The 24,112-nt window shown below is 43.5% G+C and overlaps 1 protein-coding gene across 1 annotated transcript in view; it reads right to left on the bottom strand.

Moving 5' to 3' along the window:
• The window catches only part of COL5A1 (collagen type V alpha 1 chain), a 385,801-nt gene that overhangs the window by 272,902 nt on the left and 88,787 nt on the right, over positions 1–24,112 (bottom strand). The window contains 1 exon segment of the mRNA XM_029613239.1: positions 6,645–6,812. Within this exon segment, the coding sequence (XP_029469099.1) occupies positions 6,645–6,812 (168 nt within the window).

Raw genomic sequence — 24,112 nt, 5'->3', positions numbered from 1 at the left:
GCACGAGGTGGACATCAAAGAATAGTCTCCCTTAAGGGCTGCTAGCTTTTGGCGATAAATCTCCCAGTACTACATTTCTGTAGGCAGTGTTTTAGAAATGTATTGAATAATGGTGTTTTGCGTGGTTCACACTGCTGGAATTGCCATGAAGATTTGTTCTGATTATTCCTCACCCTGCAGCCCTCCAATAACTTACATTTTTTTTCAAGCCAAGTCTCCAAACAGTGAACAGTACATGCAGCAGAAATCACAGAGGTTCTGTCGTCTTTGTGATGTGATGAAGACCATGGAAAATATATCTTAAAGAGGTACTGGGTGCTACCAGCAGGGGACAGCCATGCAGAATTAGAAATAACCAGTCTCAAAGGGATACAAGGCAGCAGCCGTTTCATAAATGCTTGAGACTGTCACAACTAACCTTGGAGATTTTCATCTCACTGCCTAAACAATAGATAACTGTTTGATAGTTCCATTTTGAATTATTTTGATGCAGTTCTAGATGTGAATATCTGTGGCTTCTGCTACTAGCAATTCAGCCCCATACCAAGAGTTTTCCATGGACTCTGTGTGTGTGTGTGTGTGTGTGTGTGTGTGTGAGTGAGTTAAGAGATAGTGTGTCGGAGTGAGTCTGTATGTTCTGAGAGACAGAGAGAGAGCATGTGAGAGCTTGTTTGTGTGAGAGAGAGACAGCATGTGGATATGTGTGTTTGAGGGAGGAAGGGAAGAAAACAGCTAGAAAGAGAAGAAACAGGAAGAATAAAAGGAGACCCTGTTAAGAAAAATTGAGAAAAACCTGAGAAAGGAAATGTGGGGAAAAAAAGCCTGGGACCAATCAATTAGAAATGTAAGATCAGACAGCAAAGGTAAAAAAAGCTTTTTGAATTTGTAATGATTGGCTTATGTTAACTTTGGGAATGTGCATTACATATTTGTATTTTGTTCTTTCAGGCTTTCCATTTTATTTATTTCTGCATCTTTCTGTTTCTAATTTGTAGTCTCTTATTCTGTATTAGGTAGGGGGCTGTCTGTGTTTTGCATTTGTAACTGAGGTGCTGTATTTCTGTTGGCATGTCATTTTTCTGTAGGGCTTTGTAGCAGTATGGCTTGTTCTGTCAACCCCAGCAGGAGGTGTATTAGTTTTTTAGGACATGGTATAATATTTGCATTTCGGCCGTGTCTTAGATAAGGCTGCTGCTGTTTGAGTCCTGAGATAGTGCTGGTATGGTATGGGGTGGCATGGCAAGGTTTGAAGTGTCTTTTTTTTATTGGTTTAGCAAGGGTTTGTGTTCTCGAAGGGTTTAGCAGTGAAGGGTTTGTAGTTACTGAGAAGTCTGTGTGTGTGTGGAAGAGGAAGAGAACTGAGTGAGTGTGCATGGGCGTGAGAGTCTGGGGAGTGAATGAGAGGCATGAGTGAGTGTGTGTGTTAGTGAAAATGAGCATGTATGTATGAGAGAGTATGAGAATGAATATGCAAGTGTGTTAGTGTGTGTGTATGTAAGTGAGAAAGTTTGTGTGCATGCTGTTACCAATGTTTCCTCTAAGGACTAGGTTGCTGTGAACATAAAATTGATAGGCTTTTTGCATCAAAAAAACTAGTGCTTACAGAGTAATGAAACCAAAAACTTTTGCTCACTAGTAAAAGGTTTTGCACACAGCAATCCAATCCTGAGAGGAACATTGATGTGGAGGAGTGGTAAACTGGGGCGACTGTGCCAGAATCCACGCTTTAGCGGTCCCCAGTAGACAGCTCCTTGCGCTGCAGGAAGGACTCCAATAGCCCCAAGAAGCATCTGCTGCACATTGGCGCAGAGCGTCATCAGCGTGAGTCTGCTGGCACAGAGGAAGAGGCTGTGCCGTTTATTTGTACCTTTCTGCACAGTGCAGAGGAATCAATAGTAGACAGGAAGAGATGACTGTCACCATCAATAAGGTGCCTGGGAGGGTTAGGGAGAGAGGAGGAAGTGTTTTCTGGGGTCTTGGTGCCTGGGAGGAGAGGGAGATTGCTTGTTGATAGAATCTTGGTTGGAAGGGAAAGGGCTTCATGGGGTATTTTGGGGTGGGAGCATAGACTGTGGAGAGATTACTTGAGGGGATCATGCGGAGGAGGCTGCACGAGGTGCCTTGGGAGAAGGTGAAAGGGCATCAAGGAGTCTTTTGGGGGAGTGCAAAGTAGAATTCCAATTTCGGGGAAGGGAACCCTTCTGTCCTTCAGTCATGAGTAGTGGCTGATTCACCCTAGGTCCCCCACCCCTCTAAGGTCAACCCTAGTGTAGCCTATCCCAAGAGCAGCCAAAGAGTGAAACAGGTTTTCTATATATAAGAACATAAGAAAATGCCATACTGGGTCAGACCAAGGGTCCATCAAGCCCAGCATCCTGTTTCCAACAGTGGCCAATCCAGGCCATAAGAACCTGGCAAGTACCCAAAAACTAAGTCTATTCCATGTAACCATTGCTAATGGCAGTGGCTATTCTCTTATTGAACTTAATAGCAGGTTTAGGGCTTCTCTACTCCCCCTACGAGCATCCCACCTCTCTCGTCCTGGGTTTTGTGTGTGTGTGTGTGTGTGTGTGTGAATGGGAGCATGCCTAGGTTGTTTGTGTGTGTGTGTGTGAATGGGATTCTGCCAGCGTTTTGTGTGTGTATGAAGCAGAGGCATACCTAAAGTATTTGGCACCTGGAGCAGATACTTCCTTTGGCACACCCCATATATTATTTTAAGATTTCTTAAATATCAATAAAATATTTCAAAACAGCAGACACATCAAAAACACCCAATAATTAAAACTAATAAGGATTTTAAAAATCTCCCACTCTCCATATCTATCATCCTAAGATTGTCGTAGACTGGGGACACGCATGCACACATGTACATACAATATGCTCCCTCTCTCTTACACACAAACATACACGCTTGGTGAGAGACACAGGGACTAAGTGTGTGTGAGAGAGAGAGATAGAGGAAGTGTAAGAGACACACACACTTCCTCTGTCTCTCTCACAACACAGTCACACTTCCTCTATCTCTCACCCATACACATGCTTCCTCTCTCTCTCTCACATACTAACACACACACACTTACACACACACTCATGCAGACAAAAACTGAACTGGAAACCGCAACAAGCCAGATTCTGTATGCAGTATAATAATGGAAAAGCAGAACATCTCTATTCCTCAAAACAATATAAACAAGAAATTTAAATCAAACAAAAAAGTAAATCCATACTAAAATAATATACATTTCAAAACATCTGATGAATAGAATTACCAAACACTAATAAAATATTTCAAAATAACAAACATCACATATAATAATTAAAACTAATAAGGATAAAAAAAATCTCTTGCTCGCCATACCTGGGAATTTTAGATTTCTATTCATCCTGAGATTGTCCTGGACTGGAGGAAAGCGCACAAACTTTAACCCCTCTCGCACACATATATACAGGCACACATGCACAGGCACTCTCTCACAGACACCCATGCAGGCATAGGCACGCTGTCTCATAGAAACCCACACAGGCCCACTTATATACACACACACACAGAGGATCCTCTCATACACTCATATACACCCTCTCATATACTTAGACACACACACACACACACACACACACCTCTCATACACATAGGCACTCTCTCAAAAGCACACACACACTCTCTCTCATACACTCATATACACACACACTCACACACATGTGCTCTTATATACTCATATACACACCAACACACAGACCCTCTCATACACAGGCACTCACTCTCACAGGGCCACTCTCTCACTCTCTCATACACATTTTGGACCTCTTCTTCGGCAGCTGGCTGCAAAGCAGGACCTCTTTTTCTGCCACTGGCTCAGGGGAAACACTGGTGGCACTGCAGAGCCTCTTTATCTGCCATCTTGGAGGAAATGCCGGTGGTACTGCAGGGCCTCTTTTTTGCTGCAGAACTCACTTTTGCTGGCGGGGAGTCAGAACCCCGCCAGCACATTACTTCTTCGAACCACCGTGGGACCTTCATATATGCTAGCAGCAATGGCATCCCTCCCCCTGTTATCACCTGGGGCAGACCGCCTCTCTCACCCCCCCCCCCCCCCCTTAGTACGCCACTGGTATGAAGAAGTTTTGTTCTGCCCCACTAATCCAAGACAACCTCAGGGTGACTGGAAAGCAGAACATTTCAGGTATGGAAAGTGGGGAATGTTTCCATCCTTATTAGTTTCAATTATTGGGTATTTGATGTGTCTGCCATTTTGCAATATTTTATTGTTGTTTTGAAAAATTTAAAATTTTGTATGAGCACTTAATTATTGGATGTTATTCTATTCATCAGCTCATTGGAAATGTTCTTATTATCAGTATGATTTTTAGGGATGTGAATCAGGCTTCGGACGATTGAAAATATCGTCGATATTTTCAAAATCGTCAGAAATCGGGGGCTCCTCCAAAACGATAGGAAAACTCCATGATATTGTTCATGGGGGTTCTCTTATCGTTTTGGGGGAGGGCGGGAAAAATGGCACACAACAATAACCCCTAAACCCACTCCGACCCTTTAAAACTAATCCCTTAGCTTCTCCCACCCTCCCGACCCCCCCCCCCCAAAAAACTTTTTACAGGTACCTGGTGGTCCAGTGGGGGCCCCAGGAGCGATCTCCTGCTCCCGGCCATTGGCTGCCACTAATCAAAATGGCGCCGATGGCCCTTTGCCCTTACCATGTGACAGAGTATCCGTGCCATTGGCCGGTTCCTGTCACATGGAGGGAGCACTGGATGGCCAGCGCCATGTGACAGGGTATCTGTGCCATTGGCCGGCCCCTGTCACATGGTAGGAGCACTGGATGGCCCGCGCCATTTTTAAAGATGGCGCTGGCCATCCAGTGCTCCCTCCATGTGACAGGGGCCGGCCAATGGCACGGATACCCTGTCACATGGTAAGGGCAAAGGGCCATAGGCGCCATTTTGATTAGTGGCAGCCGATGGCCCAGGAGCAGGAGATCGCTCCTGGGACCCCCACTGGACCACCAGGTACCTGTAAAAAGTTTTTTTGGGGGGGGGGGGGTCGGGAGGGTGGGAGAAGCTAAGGGATTAGTTTTAAAGGGTCAGGGTGGGTTTTTTGTTTATCGGCTCGGGCGCAGCCGATAAACAAAACTGCAATTGGGCCGTATGAAAAAAAAAACACGATGTGAATCGGAACCAGAATCCGAACCGATTCCGGATCCGATTCACATCTCTAATGATTTTACTAGTTTTGAGTGAGGAGATCCAGAGGAGAAAGAGAGGAAGTGCACTGGGGGTTGCTGTGGAGGGAGGAGGGGGTGCCACATACTTTAGGAACGCCACTGCCTAAGTTAGAATTTTAAAAAAAGGAATAAGAACTTTGGTTTTCAGACTTGATGGGTCAGTTTAAATGGCATCTGAATTAGGAGGGATGTATCATTCTCAATCTTCAAGCCACTCTCTGGGTCAGGCATGTATGGTACATGTATTTGCCAGAAAGGCACTTCTTTCTCCCTTCCCTCTTCTGCAGATGAGAGGATCTGATTCTGAACCAATCCTCTTATTTATTTAAACACTTTTATAGACCGAAGTTCGTATGGACATCACATCGGTTTACATAAAACGAAAGGGAAGAAGTGTCCTTTGCAGTGTGAGCACGTGTGCATATACAGCTCAGGTTTCGGCACTTTGCAGCTGAGCACACAATGTCTACAAGGTGAGGTGAAGGCCTCCAGGGGATCAGGGAACATTTGTTCTGTTCTTGGTGTACACTAACACAGAGACACCCGTACCCCAGGGAAATCTGCAAGCTGCAGCCAAACACTGGTCAGCATCACCAAAAGTACATTGTATTCACTTACAGCAAATTGCTGTGTTTTTCTAAGCTGTGCCAGTCCCCCTCCCCCCTCAGTCAGCCTGAGACTTTAGTCTAGAGAAAATCTGCAAAAAATAAAATAGCTTATTTAGCGGAAAAGAAATACTTATTACCTATCCAATTATTTTCTCACTTGGTGCAGGCCAACATCTGAAAACTATTATGTGGGACTGAAGTATTTTGGAGGGACCAAGAAGAAAGTAGTATATTTTGTCCAAATAGAAGAGGCTATGCTTGCAATAAATTGACTCCTCTCGGACCTGCAATGCTTACTGTTAGAGAATGTTTTGGGGTTTTTTTTTTAATTGAATTGGAGGTCCCAAACGAACCCACTCTTGGAAAATGTTCCCTATCATATAGAGAACAGAAAGAGAGCACTATATCCACTCAGGAAAATAAACTAACATTAAAGTGAAACGTTTTTACTTTTCAGGACATGTTGGAGCTTTCTTTTGGCAGTAGGATATGCGCCCAGCTTTCCTGTGACCCCGTGCTAGGCTCTCAGGACCTGGAGCAGTGCCATGGATAAGAACAGCTGTCCTCTTGGCATGTGCGAAACTAAAATTGAAGAGATATTTCTCCTTCTGGGAAAGCACTGCACTGTATTTTAGCGCTAAACACCGCTGGGGAACATTCCAACTTTTATGAGTCAGCCAAGTTGAAACATTCCTTCAGTACCCAAAACATGTGATAAAGCAGATGTGATGGTGCCATAAAAGTCTGTGCGATATCACCGCTAATGTGTACCATAAAAGCCAGGCCTTCTTACCAGGGTATAGCTGCTTTGTCGGGGCACTAAGCTGAGCCTCTTTTGATACTCGATATGCAACATCGGGTCCTTTTGAAGATCTTCTGTTTGTACAAAATCCTGTTGTTTTTGTTATACCATCGGGTAAATTATGAAAATCTAATACCTTCAAGAGATCTGCGGGTTCAGCTGTGGAGAGAAAAGAAAGAGAGAAAGAGTTACAACAGGCAAAATAAAACTGAGCAGAGATCCTTTGCCAAACCAATAAAGAACTTGTGTGCTGGTGCTTGGGACTATGCATGAGGCCGCCCCTGAGAATGAGCTCTTCCACAGCTGGCTCTCTTGCAGATCACATCTGTGTGTTCTGAAAGCTCAAGGACTACAACATCTTTTTTTAAAATATTTTTCCACTTAAAAGTATCACAGCATACCAAGACCAAAGATCCTATGCAGTATTTCTTTGTTTTTTGTATTCTTTTTCTTATATTCTTAATTACTCTTTTGCCTTTTTTAATTTAATAATAATTTTTTGGATTTCTATTCTGCCTTTCCAAATAATGCTCAAAGTGGCTAATATCACAGATTTTAGAATTCAGGTGCAGCAAGCACCTTCTCCAAAGAGCTTACAATCTAAGCGGGGTACCGGACACAATGGGCCTCATTTTCTAAAGTATCGCAGGCCTGCGATACTTTAGAAAATTGCACTAATGGGGGTTGAAACAGGGGGGCGGTCCTGCGCTGCCGGTTTCGCACCCAAGAGCGCCACCATGAAAGGTGGCGCTCTTGGGCGCGAAATAGGACGTTAAAAGGCCCTTATCTTTTCGCTGTCCACGCCGTCGTCGCAGAGTCGGCCACGGTGATGCCCCGACTCCTCCTCTTCCGGGGCCAACTCCGCCCTGAAGTAGGTAGTGCAGGCGTGCGCTACCTTTGCAAGCTATCGCAGGCTTGCGCTGTTAGCGCAAGCCTGCGATAGCCTTGGAAAATAAGGCCCAATGGGAGATAAAGTGACTTACAAAAGGTTACAAGAAGCTTCAGTGCAAGAAATGGGATGTGAACTCTGGTTTCCCTAGTTCATATTCTGTTGCCCTAACCACTAGGCCACTCCTCCCTATTAGGTCTACTGCTCCTACTATTTAATATTTTTATAGCACTAACTAGATCTACTTGCCCAAATGAAATTTATTTTAAATTTGGATAAATCTGTTTTTATGGTTTTAGATAGGAAAAATATCAACTTAGAGCAGAAAGTAATTTCTCTGAATAACAAAGCAAGTTTTAAGTTAGTTGACGTAGCCAGGAATTTAGGTCTTTTTATGGATTATGAGTTAAATTTTAAAGCCCACATTTCAAAAAAAGTAAAAGAAAGCTTTGGTAAACTAATGATGTTAAAACGCCTGAAGCCTTTACTTTCTCGCGAACATTTTAGATATGTGCTCCAGGTGATGTTATTTATGGGACTTGATTATTGTAATTCCACCATGCTAGGCCTCAAACTCTATTATTAGACTTCATATACCTCACCGTGATCTAAGATCCGCCAATAAAGGCCTTCTTACAATACCTACCATAAGATCCGCCCACTTGAGCGAGGTTAGAGACCGTGTCATCTCCATTGCAGGGCCAAAACTTTGGAACAGTCTGCCACAAGATTTAAGACTTCAGCCTAATCTGAAGAAATTTTAAAAAGATCTAAAAACGTGGTTTTTCCAGCAAGCATATGGGGTTGATTTGCAAGATACAAGCTGAGATCCATGATATGAGTTAGGAGTCACACATGTCTTATGCTTTTACTTTTACTTTTTAGTTATGATAATGGATAATTTCCTTTTAGTTGTAATTTTTAATTTTTGTATTTTATTTTTATTGGATAAGTTTAAGTAATTTTTATTCCTATTTAATATTTTACTTTCCTTTAACTTGTAAACCGTGGAGGTAGAAACTTGTTTTCTGTTTAATGGTATAAAAAGTTGTATAAAATAAATAAAACTATGCTGTACTCTCTAGACAAGCCCAATTTTTTCAGATGCTTCTATTCTGTGTTTCCATTCTGAAATTGGGAGTTGGCACCGTGAAACACTCTGTTGCAGTCCCGGCAGGTACAGTGCAGACAATATTGAAATCAGCACATGGATATGAGAAACAACCTCAGCTATAATTTAAAAAAAAGGTGCAGCAGTTCCACTGATAAAGGCGTAATCATGGAATAAAAGATGCTGTCTTTCAGATTCTCTTCAGACCCACCATAGCTTCATTTATCTGACCAGAAGATTTTGAATACAAAAAACAAAGTGTTGCTTACACAAAGCTGAGCACTGACCATCTCATTACAGCAGAAGCTTCTTGGAGTTGACTACTGGCTCTTTCATTACAGCCCAAGTTCCTAGCAGCTAAGCCCTGACACTTCATTAAAAGGGTTGCTCCTCAATTGACCCCCTCTTTTTTTGCCTATAAATGAAATGGCTTTCTCTTTTCAGCAGCCCCCCTCCCAGTCTGCCACCTGCTGAGGAGGATATGTCTACAGTCTGCCTCCGTGGCAGCCCCGCTGCGCTTCGGGACGGCTCTCGGTAGGGTTCTCCAGCCCTGTCACTTCCCTGGGTAACTGGAGCTCCAAGGAGCTGACTCAGTAAGTTCACTGGCTCTCCTGCCCTCTTTAATTCATTCAGTACACTTCAGCAGCAACATCCTAAAACCCCTGAATAATGTGCTTCCCATGTCAGATCAACCAAACTCACCCACGTAAAGACCAGCCAAGAAGCTGCAGCTATTACTTTTTTATTGGACCAACCTATTGCACTGGTTTCACTCTCTTGCTCAGTTCAGTGAAATCTGAAAATAAAAGACCTCTCGTGTGCATTCATACACACATTGGCTACACTTAAATGTGAGATCCATGACCTGCAAGAGAAGCAGGCCGACTCCATACCAATCAATGCTCCCCCACCATAGAGGAATCAGTTTTAAGCAGAAAAATGACTGCTTTCAATTTAGGTCAGTTCTGCTTAAACAAAAACCTGAATACGGCATCGCTTTTCCTGTGCACTGGTTTGCCCTTGAGTTACACAGCTCCCTGTCCCAAAGAACCCAAAATCTGGAAGGAGGAGAGGGCTGTTTCCATTGCAAGGAGGAGGACAAGAAAAGCTGTTCTAGAAGTCCCATAGATGCAATCAGAGTAAAACCAGGACTGGCTCAGCCCTACTGCCCTGGCATTACCAAATAACCTTGTGATTAGGGATCTTCATTTTCAGATTTTACTTTATTTTTCTCAGAAATATATCAGTGTTTATTGTACTGAACAAACACCGATAAATTCCTGCGAAAAATAAAATGCAATTCCCTACCTATGGTTTACACAACACCTACCCAGTGCATGAAGGGAGAGGCCATCCTGCTTCCTTCCATCAGTTTAGAGCAGGGGAGCATCTAGTTCTTGAGAGCCACACACTGGTCAGGTTTTCAGGATATCCCAATGAAAAATGCCATGAGCAAGATTTGCATGTTTTAGGAGGCAGTGCATGCACATTTTTCTCATGCATATTAATTTGGGATCTCCAGAAAATTAGATTTTTGCGCTGCCCTCCAGAAGCAAAGATTCCCTGCCTCTTGGACTGCTCTCCTTCTAGGTTCCCTTTTGCATACAACTAAGGGGGTCATTTTCCTACCGTATCGCAAGCGAAAAGGGACTTTTCACGTGTGATAGCTAAAAATGGGCGGAGTTGGGGAGGCGTCGGCACCGGAAGAGGAGGAGTCGGGGCGGTGTCGGGGCGATAAGGTAAGCCACGAGTCGGGGCGGTGTCGGGGCGATAAGGTAAGCCACGTTATCGCTGCCAGTAGCGTGCCCAATAGCGCCACCTTTCACGGTGGCTCTATTGGGTGCGAAAGCCGGCAGCAATAACACTGCGGTGGTGCGATCGCTGCCGGCTTTCACAGGCCTGCCCCCCGTTACCGCCAAATTCAGGGAGCTCCGCGAAGTTAGAAAACCCAGCCCTAAGTTTGTAACTTTAAACTCATGATGACTGGTCTCACAAGTGAGAGACATTCGCTCCAGTCTGAAATACTGTAGATCTGTTTTCTTTGTGGAAATGAGGAACACCAAAAAGGAGTAGGAGATGATGCCAAATGAACAAGATAGTCCCTCTTGTCCTCAAAGCTCTAAAGCTGTCTGGTAACTTCATTCCTCAACATTTAAAGGAAGTCTAAAGTGTTATGCAAAGGATGCATCCAGTAATCAAAGGCAGTTTTGATGTGACACAAGAAATGTCTGTACTCTTGATTACTGTGAAAATGTTAGAAGAAGTGTAAAAATCCAGACCCCCCAAGAACATCAAACTGCACTTCACAGATAAAATAAATACCACACATTTCATTTGCTATTTATTTACAACAGCTGCTGCTTCAGCATAAAATGAAATGGAAGTATTGACATCCAGCTTTGAAGATTATTTTGAAATGTTCAAGTTCTGTTTGCAATTAAATATCTGGACACACATAGTGCAATTAGACATTTTTGCTTCTAGGCCAGCCCTATGCATTGTGGAGAGGCAGAGACCAAGTGCAGCGTGGAGCTGAGCACATGAGATCCAGTGAGCACCATTAACTGATCTGGTCAGCTGCAGGTAGCCATGTGACCTCTTCTGTTCTAACGGCCAGTCCCAAGCTAATAAAATAACAAAAAGAGGTTGGTCTTTTAAATAAGGACCCTTTGAAAGGACGAGCACAAGCAGTGGCTATGCCCAGGAATAATCATTCACCATAGGAGCACACGCTGCACTGATGGATCCAAAAGACGTTGAGAGGTAGATATTCAAAAGATAGCCGGCTGAACTTGCCCGCATAAACATATCCAGCTAACTTATCCAGCATATTCAGCAGCCCAGTCGTGCCTCTGAATACACCCAGATAACTTTTAGTTAGCCAAATAAGTTTATCTAACTAAATTTAGACCTGTTCAATAGCAGGTCTAACTTATCTGGCTAACTTAGGGCCAGCCTAGGTTTTAGGAGGAAAGATTGTGTGAATATCATCACTTATCTGGCTAAGTTAACTGGATAAATAGCTCCTCCCCGTTATGACCCCATTCTGCCCACTGCATAGCTGGATAAACAGTTTTCTGGCTAAGTTGAAGCCGCTGGACGCAGTTGGATATTCAGATGCTTCCACTCATCCGGCTAAGTGGCTCTGAGTATCAACCTCTGAATAGCACTTGTATTGTTCTTCAGTTTAACTAAAGGAGTGTTCCTGTTACCATCATGTGCATCCCAGAATATCCGCCTAATGCAGTGTAAAGAGTTTGCATTCTGAATTCAAGAACTGCAAATTATTAATCAAATCAAATCACCCTAGTTAGCTTGAACATATTTATGGTGCTATCTTGCTTAAATAGCTTAGACACGGAGAATCAGTCCTCTGATTAGTCACATGTGGGTCACATGAGCATGTGCAGAGTCTCATAACCATAGGCCTTCTCCACATCTAGCACTGCCCAAAACAAAAAAAATGCTAATAAACTAAAAAAAAATATGAATTTTAAAAACAACAATATACTGTTCACATTAACAGGCCGATGCAATTTCAGGCGCTAAGGTCAATGCGCCAGTGAATGTGCAGTTGGATGCGCATTTTGGACACGCTAGACTTACGCCCTATGCAATACCAGGATTAGCACATGCAAAACGCGCGTCCAAACCAGCACATGGCTAATAGCGCTCAGCATATGCAAATGCATGTTGATGAGGCTATTAACTATTATGTCCGATATAGAAATTTACCATGCGCTGGACATGCACGTTTTTATGCTCAAAACTTTATGCTAGCTCCGGAGCTGGTATTAAGTTTTGAGATGCTTTTCTGTGGTTCCTCTGATTTAATATTGTAGTAATACTAAGCAGGAGGAACCACAGAAGCAGGAAAAAAAGTCTTTAAAGCAGTCAGGTTAGGAAAAGTGACGCTGAATTTAGGGTTTTCCGTTTCCCTAACCCATGCACAGCCATGTCTCCTGGGCGCTCGATGCCATGGCCAATTGGCCATGCTAGAGTCGCACAATTTATCCCTAGTGAGTTCTTTATAGCACGGCGGCTCATTTGCCTATTGCATTGAGCACCTAGGAGAGGTGATTATGTGCGCGTTAAAAACGTGCGGAACATCAACACACAGCACAAAAGTCACACAATGCGTACTTGCATATTTTATTATTTTCTCTCATACGTTAATTCTAATGATAGACAGAGACAGTATAAAGTACTATACTTATATGGTTACCCTATTAATCATACATAGGGATAAGATCCATGTCAACTTTCATAGAGATTGTAATATTGAAACATGTAACCGAAACTATTTTGGCACCTTGTAAGATAGCGTTTCCCAAGCTAAACATTAAAGATATGTGCCTCTCTGTAAACCGTTGTGATGGTGCACGACCAAACGACGGTATAGAAAAAGATTTAAATAAATAAAAATAATAAATAACATTTTGTGTCTATGAGAAAAATGCTTATTGCTAAGGTCCCTAATTCTCTGATTCTTGACAACAGATTTATACAGAGCCCTAGACCAGATTTATGAATCGGGCTAAAGGAAGTAAATAAAACGTGTTTTAAAAACCTTGCAAGTCTATTTGCCTGCACGGTTTTGAGATGACACCTCTTCTCCCCCCCACCCCCCGACTCTAACCTGGGGAGTGAATACATTACTTAAGGCTTGGGCAGAATTCCCACAGTGCATTGTGCATATGGTTTTCTGGCTTTGCAAGCATTAAGGTTTCAAAACTGCAAGCGAAGGCTTTCTTGGGCTCCTTTTTTAAGCAGGCCTTAAATCTGACCCTTACTCTGGAGAGCGCGCATGACACCGAGACGCACTGTAATGTGTCTTTAGAATCGTGGAAGAGAGGGAAATCTTCATTTCCTCTGCTGCTAGGTGGTAAGACTTTTCGGCTCTGTCTCATCACTTGGTGTCACACGTCCACTAGCTTTTCATCTCAAAATGTTCTGCCTGGAAAGCAAGCCCCCCCCCCCCCCAGCCCATCCATCCCCGTTCCACCCCCAAACACACACATCAAACTCTGAAATGCGAAGAAATTCACATTATATTCAGATGGCTATTAATTTAATCAAGTGTCTCGTTGGGCAATAATACCCCACAACAAACTGCTTTCCTTGTTTACCGATAAGACAGACTGTCTTTGAAAAACCAGCAGGACAAAGCACGCATGCTGAGAATCTCAAAGTCCTGTAAGATTTTAATAAACAAAAATCATTTGTCAAAAGAATTCCATGCTGGATATCAAGCCACTTAAAAAAAAAATCCCAACACAGCATGCTTACTGTTAATCCTCTCCAAAAACTTGCTAAAAATGTCAGCCTTATAAGCTCGCTATATAGTGGGTCAGCTTTCTGCTCTCATGACTAATAGCCCCAAAACATGTTGTTGACATTTCTAGATTAAATTCATGATGTTGGCATGCCCATTACGTGTCTTCAACTTCTGTGAACTTTTGATTTCATAAATGGCTTTCATCCGGCTGGTCAGATAACACCAGGAGCTCCCTGCTCCTGCAGGGATGTCTCATAATCTTTATTATGGCATTTGTAGAATCTACATGGATCTGTCATGTTAAACAATCTGTCCAGAGTCACCCAGAAAGATTCTGTGGAGAAAACTGTGGGGAGAAGCAGTCAATCTCCCCTACTCCCCCAACAGTCAGATCTGGCAACAAGAAATCAATAAGTACGTTTTGTTCTGTTTAATTTCATGTGGCCACGTTTCCTGTGTCTCTTTGCAAAAAAAAAAAAATAGACAACTTCATACATAAGGTACAAAGGAGGACGTTGTTTCCTGGCACTCTGAGGTCATACAGGAACTCCCATAAATCCACAATAGGTATAAGACAGGAAACTGCACATTGAACTGTGAAATCCTGTAGGGTTTCCCAGAAAGTTTGCCACCCCATATGAAACGGCTGTTCCTCTAGGTTTAAAGTTTTCATTTCAGAGGGCACTCTTTCTGTGCACCCATCTTCCGTTCCCACACGTGCAATAATAACACCGTCCACGGTGGTGCCTGCATCCGGGCACACCACGAAACCTGAGCTGTTGTCAGCACAGAAGGGGATGGCGGAGCTGTGGAATTAGATTTCCGCAGTTCCATATCCGCAACCTGGACAAACTGGGGCAGGGGTCCAGGAAGGGCCAGATAGGATGTTTTGCAAAAAAAAAAAGCATTTTCAAATGAAAAAATAAAAAACAATGGCCTGAGTGTGGGTGGGATGGGGAAGAGCTGAGCATTGAAAAGAAGGCTCTGCTCCTCTTATAGTAATCTGAAACCACCGCAGAAATGTAACTGGAGTCGCAGCTTGTACAGATGGCCTTCTATTCTGCTAAATTTGGAAGTGTACAAAAAATAAGCACAGAAGTGAATCCCTGCAGGACAAAGCCAAATATTCCCCTGAGCCAGCTTGAATAAATTAGATAAAAAGAGCAGCTCAGGAATTTAACAGAACCAAGGTCAGGATAACGAAAGCTCCAAGCATATTAGGTCCCTTAAAGCAAGTCTACCTTGTTCTACAAGAGTTTGGTTAGTGCAAAATACATCAGAAGGTGCCTCCCAGGTACAGTCACAAGGGAATCTGCCTAACCAGGATAAATTAGTCCTAGGGGAATTCTGCGCTACTGCGGAGCTCAGAATTCACGCAAAGTTCCCTCCCAGTGCAGAATTGCCAAATTCTGCACAGCAAATGGCAAAGATGGAGGAGACCCCGGCATACCACCAGTGGAGCTTGTCCCACTCGCAGCAAAGATAAAGGCCCTGGCTAACTGTGAGCAGAGCAGGTCTCGCTTTCGGTGAAGATGAAGGCCCTGGTGAGAATGAGTGTGTATAGAGGGGTGTATGTTTGTGTGTGTGTGAGACTGTGAGCTGGGGGAGTGAGAGAAAGCATGTGTGAGGGTGCTTGCGGGGAGTGAGAGAGAGGGAACCTATGGGTAGATTTTAAAAAATAGCACGATCGCGTACTTTTGTTCGCGCACCAGGCGCAAACAAAAGTACGCTGGATCTTATAAGATACACGCGTAGCCGCGCGTATCTTATAAAATCCGGGATCGGCGCGTGCAAGGCTGCCGATTTTGGGCAGCCTGCGCGCGCCGAGCCGTGCAGCCTGCCTCCGTTCCCTCCGAGGCCGCTCCGAAATTGGAGCAGCCTCGGAGGGAACTTTCTTTCGCCCTCCCCTCACCTTCCCCTCCCTAACCCACCCCCCCGGCCCTATCTAAACCCCCCCCCCCCCCTACCTTTATCCATGGATTTACGCCTCCCGGAGGCAGACGTAAATCCGCATGCGCCAGCAGGCTGCTGGCACGCCAAGACCCGACCCGGGGGCTGTTCCGGAGGGCGCAGCCTCGCCCCCGGAAGCCCCCGGGCCGGCGCCACGCCCCCGGGCCCGCCCCCAAATGCCGCACCACGCCCCAAAATGGCACGTCATTTGGCAACATGCCCCCGACACGCTCCTGACACGCCCCCTTTTTAAAGCCCCGGGACTTACGCGTGTCTCGGGGCTCTGCGCGCACCGGCGGCCTATGCAAAATAGGCGCGCTGGCGCGCGAGGGCCCTGCTCACGTAAATCCGACCGGATTTACGGACACAGGGCATTTAAAATCCGCCCGTATGTGAGCAGATTGTGAAGGAGTTTGTATGTGTGTGAGAGATTGGGAGCTGGTGTGTGTGAAAAAGGGTTTGTATGTATGTGAGGGTGCTTGTTTGTTTGTGAGAGAGGGAGCCTGTGTGAAGGGATTGTGTATATGTGAGAGAGAGCCTGTGTGAAGGGATGTGTGACAGAGATACATAGGTAGCCTGTGTGAGAGTGTATGCATGAGAGAGAAAGAGAGCCTGTATGAGTGTATATGCAAGAAAGAGAGGGACCCTGTATGAAGGGATGTATGTGTGCGAGAGAGAGAGAGAGACTCTGTATCAGGGGATGTGTGTGTGTGCAAGAGAGAGGGACATAAGAAATTGCCATACTGGGCCAGACCAAGGGTCCATCAAGCCCAGTATCCTGTTTCCAACAGTGGCCAATCCAGGCTACAAGTACCTGGCAAGTATCCAAACACTAAGTAGATCCCATGCTACTGATGTCAGTAATAGCAGCGGCTAATCCCAACGTCAACTTGATTAATAGCAGTTAATGGACTTCTTCTCCAAGAACTTATCCAAACCTTTTTTAAACCCAGTTACACTAACTGCACTAACCACATCCTCTGGCAACAAATTCCAGAGCTTAATTGTGCGTTGAGTGAAAAAAAAATTCTCCGATTAGTTTTAAATGTGCTGCTTGCTAACTTCATGGAGTGCCCCCCTAGTCCTTCTGTTATCCGAAAGAGTTAATAACCGATTCAAATCTACTCGTTCTAGACCTCTCATGATTTTAAAGATCTCTATCATATCCCCCCTCAGCCCTCTCTTCTCCAAGCTGAACAGCCCTAACCTCTTTAACCTTTCCTCATAGGGGAGCTGTTTCATCCCCTTTATCATTTTGGTCACCCTTCTCTGTACCTTCTCCAGGGCAACCATATTTTTTTGAGATGCGGTGATCAGAATTGTACACAGTACTCAAGGTGTGGTCTATAAGAACATAAGAAATTGCCATACTGGGTCAGACCAAGGGTCCATCAAGCCCAGTATCGCACACACACATCCCCTGTATGAGGGGCAGTACTAAGAGAGGGAGCATGTGTGTGAGAGGGGGAGGGACAGAGGGAGCTTATGTGAGGGACAGTATTGAGAACGGGGTCAAACTCTGGGAATGGAGATAGAGTGGAAGGGGAGAGATACTGACAGGTGGAAGAGTAGGGGCCTGAGAGGGCAAAGTGCCAGGGGAGTAGGGAGAAAGAGAGGAAGGGACACTCTTACAGTGAACTTCTATGGAAATTCTTCTCAAAATAGTTAAAATTCTGCATCTTTAAGTAATAACTTTTTTCTGCATTAATTTAAAATGTAATTATTTAAAGACTGACCAATATAAAGTATGCAGAATTTTAAGTTTTTATGTGCAGAATTTTAAATTTTTTTGCACAGAATTCCCCCAGAAGTAATGTATTATAGCCCACAAATACTGACCACATGTAATATGTATCAGTACTGATGGGATTAGAACACTGGGTTATCATTTTGCTTCAGTACATAAGAAGCACAGTGGTACCCTTTGGTCATTAAATGATCCTTGGCTATTGCTGGACATTTTGCAGTATGTCCCGCAGTCAGCAGGGTGACAGTTAATCTTCACCTGGAAGCCGTTCATTGTCCCAAAAACTGTGTGGAAAATATCAAAAGCATAGACATTTAACTACCCAGATCAACTTTTATGTTTAAATTTAGGATCTGTCACTTACTTCGGTTTCCAAAAATGTGGGGAATGTTTCCAAATTTGAACACATGGAATTTGTGTTATTTCCCAAATCTCGCTCAAAATGCAAATGGAAGCCCTGACAGCCCATTTAACACAGAGCAAAAAGGAAACACTTAGCACCAAGATTTATAGCCTTAACCACACAGTGCAAGGGGAAGAGTCTGCAGATAAATTAGCATAAGGAGAAGAAGGTCTCAAAAAGAGCAAAATGAAGGAAATTATTCAGAAGAACAAGCCATAGGACCTAACCATGAGGACTGTCGAACTGGCTCAGAAAAAAATGCCCAACTCACCCTGCATCTTATTTCCAATACTGACGAGCGGTATATAAGAAATAAAACGGTATATAAGAAATAGGGATGTGAATCGTTTTTTGACGATTTAAAATATCGTCCGATATATTTTAAATCGTCAAAAATCGTTAGGGCCACGATACAATACCAATTCCCCCGATTTATCGTTAAAAAATCGTAAATCGGGGGAAGGGGGAGGGCAGGAAAACCGGCACACTAAAACCCCCTAAAACCCACCCCCGACCCTTTAAATTAAATCCCCCACCCTCCCGAACCCCCCCCAAATGCTTTAAATTACCTGGGGATCCAGCGGTGGTCCAGAACGGCGGCGGTCCAGAACGGCCCCCTCAATTGAATCCTGTTGTCTTCAGCCGGCGCCATTTTGCAAAATGGCCGCCGCAAAATGGCGGCGGCCATAGACAAAAACAATTCGACGCAGGAGGTCGTTCCGGACCCCCGCTGGACTTTTGGCAAGTCTTGTGGGGGTCAGGAGGCCCCCCCAAGCTGGCCAAAAGTTCCTGGGAGTCCAGCGGGGTTCAGGAAGCGATTTCTTGCCGCGAATCGTTTTCCGTACGGAAAATGGCGCCGGCAGGAGATCGACTGCAGGAGGTCGTTCAGTGGCGGTCCGGAACCCCCGCTGAACGACCTCCTGCAGTCGATCTCCTGCCGGCGCCATTTTCCGTACAGAAAACGATTTGCGGCAAGAAATCGCTTCCTGAACCCCGCTGGACTCCCAGAAACTTTTGGCCAGCTTGGGGGGGCCTCCTGACCCCCACAAGACTTGTCAAAAGTCCAGTGGGGGTCCGGAACGACCTCCTGCGTCGAATCGTTTTTGTCTATGGCCGCCGCCATTTTGCGGCAGCCATTTTGCAAAATGGCGCCGGCTGAAGACAACAGGATTCAATTGAGGGGGCCGTTCCGGACCGCCGCTGTTCTGGACCACCGCTGGATCCCCAGGTAATTTAAAGCATTTGGGGGGGGGTTCGGGAGGGTGGGGGATTTAATTTAAAGGGTCGGGGGTGGGTTTTAGGGGGTTTTAGTGTGTCGGCTCACGATTTTAACGATTTTCACGATAGTTTACACACCCAAACGGCAACAATGCGATTCCCTCCCCCTCCCAGCCGAAATCGATCGTTAAGATGATCGAGGACACGATTCACATCTCTAATAAGAAATAAAGCATGCGTAAAATAGTCCAACCCCTTCCACATGTTCACAGAATTGCACAATCATGGTTTAGGGATACATTAACCCTGAGATGACTCCTCTGATTGCTATGTTAAATAATCTCTCATGCACAGTTCGGGTAGCCATACTAGTCCACTGTTGGAATAAAGCAGATGCTGTACCTGAGCTTTCCAGATGTGACTGTAAGGCTGAAGGGAAGAAACATCTTCAGAATGTTCTGGAGTACAAATTCCCAGAACAGGGATCATCGAGAGTTGGCAAGTGGTAACTGAATTAGCTAAAATAAGATCAATTAGGAAGCTCAAGGGGGATAGATACAAGAGTAATCATTGACTCAACGAGCGTGGACCTTCTAAATTCTTCAACTGTTCATTAGTTGTAATTAGCCTTGTTATTTATATTTATATTGTTTCTATCCTATCTAGTTCAATTGTTCAATTGTAAAGCACTATTGCTAATCGTTATGTTAATTGTAAACCGATGTGATGTTACTAAATGAATGTCAGTATATAAAAACTGCAAATAAATAAAAATAAATAAATAATATCAGAAACTATTTTTCACAGAAAAAGTAGATGGATGCATGGATTAGCCTCCTAGCAGAGATGGTGGAGAAAAAAACAGTCATAATTCAAGAAACCCCCTGATAAGAACTGAAAATCCTTAGTTGCTAAGCTGTGAGGGAAAACCAGAGATCAATTGAGTCTCTGGCATTTCACCAGGAATGAAACTGGCTAGACCAGATGGGCCAAGAGGTCCTTGTCTGCCATCATGTTCTATGTGTCTATGTTAAGGAGCCTATGATTTGCTATAAATGTGGACAGTGGGATCCCTATTGTTTGACATGACTATCATTGTATTAAAAAATTAGACTGTAAGGTCAAAATACAGTAATTTGATATAAATGCCAAACATAACCAAACCAAGACCTAAATGAAAAATCCTGCAGAACACAAGGGACCTGTGCCCTAAATTCCCACTTTAAGTGTGTTTCTGTTTAAAAAGGAGATAAGCAGACTAGAACATAGGGGAAAGCCAACAGTCACTCAACAGTCCATGATTCAGAAAGAGGTATCTTTGAAGAATACTAACAAAAGAGGGAAATTAAAGCATCCTGATAACAAGATTCCAATAAAGGCAAAAGTAGTTGAGGTGCCTTTAAGTAAAGAGCAGACTGAGTTAAAAGTTTCCAAATTATCGCTGTCAACTGCCAGGAAGGTTGTAAATATGAACAAAAATATACCTTCAAATGTTTGTAATCAAATGGCAGAAGTCTAAAAAATAAGATGGGAGAATAAGAATATATATAACTGATTGAGGAGGTAGACATAATTGACATCTCAGAGACCTGGAATAAGGAGGATAATCAATAGGACCGTGCGATACCAGGATACAAATTATATTGCAAAGATAGGGTGGCTCAAATTAGTGGAGGGATGGCATTATATGTTAATGATGGCATAAAGTCAAAACAGAATAAAGATCCTGCAGGAGACTAAATGCATGTGGAATTTTTATGGATAGAAATTCCATGTGCGATAGGAAAGAGTATAGTGGTGGGGGTATACTACTCCTTGCCTAGCCAGAATGAACTAACAGACAATGAAACAATAGTAGAAATTAGGGAAACTAAATATTTGGTAACAATAATACTGAGAGATTTCAAATACCCAAATGCTGACTGGGCAAATGTCACATCAGGACATGCTGGGGAGGTAAAGTTTATAGATGAAACACATGACTGTTTCATAGAGCAGCTGGTCCAGGAACCAATGAGAGGGGTAGCTATTTTAGACCTAATCCTTAGTGGAATGCAAGATTTGGTGCAAAAAGTAATGGTAATGTGGCCACTTGTCGTCAATAGTTATCATAAGCAATCAAATTTTATTTAATAACTAGAGGAGGACATTAAGGAAAGCTATTGCTCTAGCATAAAATTTTCAAAAGGGAGACTATGATAAAATGAGGAAAATAGAAAAAAACTGAAAAGTGCAACTGCAAAGGTTAAGAGTTTACATCAAGCATAGACATTATTGAAAAATACCATCTTGGATGCCTAGAGCAGATATATTCCACACATTTAAAAAGGGAAAAGGAAGGCCAAATGACTGTTGGCATGGTTAAAAGATAAGGTGAAAGAGACTATTATAGCCAAAAGAATCTCTGGCAAATTAGATGCTAAACATTGATAAGGAGGACAAAAAGAGAATTTGAAAGCTTGCCAGGAAGCAAAAACTCATAATATTTTTTTTTCAAATACATTCAAATCAGGAAGACTGTGAGCATGTTAGTTGGATCATGAAATGATGAAAGGAAAAAAGGGGCACTTAGGGATGCAAAGCCATAGTGGAAAGACAAATGAATTCTTTGCTCATTATATCATAGTCTCGACACCTTTTGAAGATGTTGAGGAGATACCCATGCTGGAATCAGTATTTAATGGTGATGATTCAGAGAAAATTAAACAAATCCTAATGAACCTGGGAGATGTAATAGGGCAAATTAACAAACTAAAGACTAACAAATGTCCTGGAGCAGATGGTTTACACCCCACAGTTCTGAAAGAACTAAAACATTAAATTGCAGTCTTATGGTTAGTAATTTGTAACCTAGCGTTAAAATCATCTATTGTACTTGAAGACTGGAGGGTGGCCAGGGTAACACCAATCTTTAAAAAGGGCTCCTGGAGTGATCTGGGAAACTATATTTATTATTTATTATTTATTTAGAAACTTTTATATACCGATGAACATTGGGAACATCTCATCGGTTCACAATAAACGCAATGCAGCTAAAAGAGCTTTACAGTGAAACAGAGAACAATGCGCATAAGATTAAATAACAGAGAACTAGGGGTCATAACGTACAAGGATAAAACTGAACGATTACAAATTATGTGGCAAAAATATAACTAATTACAAGAAGAATGTCATAGAAGTCAGAGGTGCATAGGAATCAGAGGGGGGGGGGAGGTGGGCTGTTAGGAGTATGCCTGTTTGAAGAGGTAGGTTTTCAGGTTCTGTTTAAATTTTTTTGGGCATGATTCTTGACGTAGGGAGGAAGGGAGCTTGTTCCATAGGGCGGGCCCCACTAAGGATAGAGCCCGAGCTTTGGTGGAGCTGAGCTTAGACTGTTTGGGTGAGGGAATGAGTAGTGTTGCTCTGAGTTGGTGTCTTGTAGGTCTGTTTGTGTTGTGAAAGCTGAGGTGTTCGTTGAACCAGTGCATATTTTGGTTGTGGTGGGCTTTGTGGATGAGAGTGAGAGATTTGTATGTTATTCTTGCAGTGACTGGTAACCAATGAAGGTGTTTTAGTACAGGGGTTATGTGGTCACTTCTGTGGGTGTTAGTGAGTAGCCGGGCAGCAGCATTTTGTAGTAATTGAAGCGGTTGCAACGTGCCTTTGGGTAAGCCTAGGAGTAGGGCGTTACAGTAGTCAATTTTAGATAGAATGAAGGCTTGTAGAATGGTGAGAAAGTCACTGATGTGTAAGAGGGGTTTAAGTTTTTTGAGGGAGTGTAGTTTGAAATAACAGGCTTTAAGAGTGTTGTTAATGAATTTTTTGAAGGTAAAATGATTATCGATAGTGATGCCAAGGCTGCGTACATGTTGGTTGGAGGCAGTGGAGGAATGGGGAGTGTTGCCTGGCTGAAGGGGTATGGATATGTTTTGTGGTGCGATATAGAGTAACTCTGTTTTGGCAGTGTTGAGCGCAAGGAAGTTGTTTGTCAGGAGTGTATTAATGACCGATAGGGTGGAATTCAAGGTCTCAGTTGCTTTGTGAAGTGTGTCATTTACAGGTATAAGGATTTGCACATCATCGGCATAAATGAAGTGTGAGAGGCCTAGTTTGGATAGAAGGTTGCAGAGGGGGAGGAGATAAATGTTGAATAATGTGGAAGATAGGGAAGAACCTTGAGGAACACCTTGTGCGAGGGGGATGGGTTTGGAAGTACAATTGCCTATTTGGACACTGTATTGTGTTAATGATATTCGAAATAGGTTTGGCAATGATGTTTGGGATGTTGAGGAGGGTTTTAGTAGGGATGGTGTCTGATGGGTGTGTGCAAGGCCTCATTTTTTTTAAGATGGATTCAATTTCCATTGAGGAGGTGGTTTCGAGTGTTGGGAGCCTTGCAGTGTTGTTATCCAAATGGAAGTCAGTGGAGACTTGTGTGGAGGTGAATTGAGACATAATGTTGACTATTTTTCTGTGGAAAAATGTAGCTAAGTCTTCGCATTTGCTCTGTTCATCTGCATCTTGTGTGAAATTTGGGTTGGATTTAGTTAAACTGTTTACCAATTCGAATAGGGCTCAAGGATTGAATTGGAGGTGGTGGATTCTGCGAGCGTAGAAGTCTCTTTTTGTTTTATCGATAGCTGTTCTGTATGTATAGAGGTAGGATCTGAAGGTAGTTAGTTGCGTAGGGGTGGGATTTTTGCGCCATTTTCTCTCCAGTTTTTTGAGGTTGCGGTTCATGGATTTTAGCTCAGTGGAGTACCAGGGTTGTTTTTTCCTTTTGGCTGGGTCGATCACGTGTGACTGCATGGGGCAAAGCTTGTTAGCTATTAAATTGGTACAGTGGTTCTAGGAGTTAAGTGCAGATTCAGCGTCAGTTAGGCA

The sequence above is a fragment of the Rhinatrema bivittatum genome, chromosome 8 (genome assembly GCF_901001135.1).
Source record: "Rhinatrema bivittatum chromosome 8, aRhiBiv1.1, whole genome shotgun sequence".
NCBI classification, from domain to species: domain Eukaryota; kingdom Metazoa; phylum Chordata; class Amphibia; order Gymnophiona; family Rhinatrematidae; genus Rhinatrema; species Rhinatrema bivittatum.
This window is presented reverse-complemented; position numbering and strand designations above follow the sequence as displayed.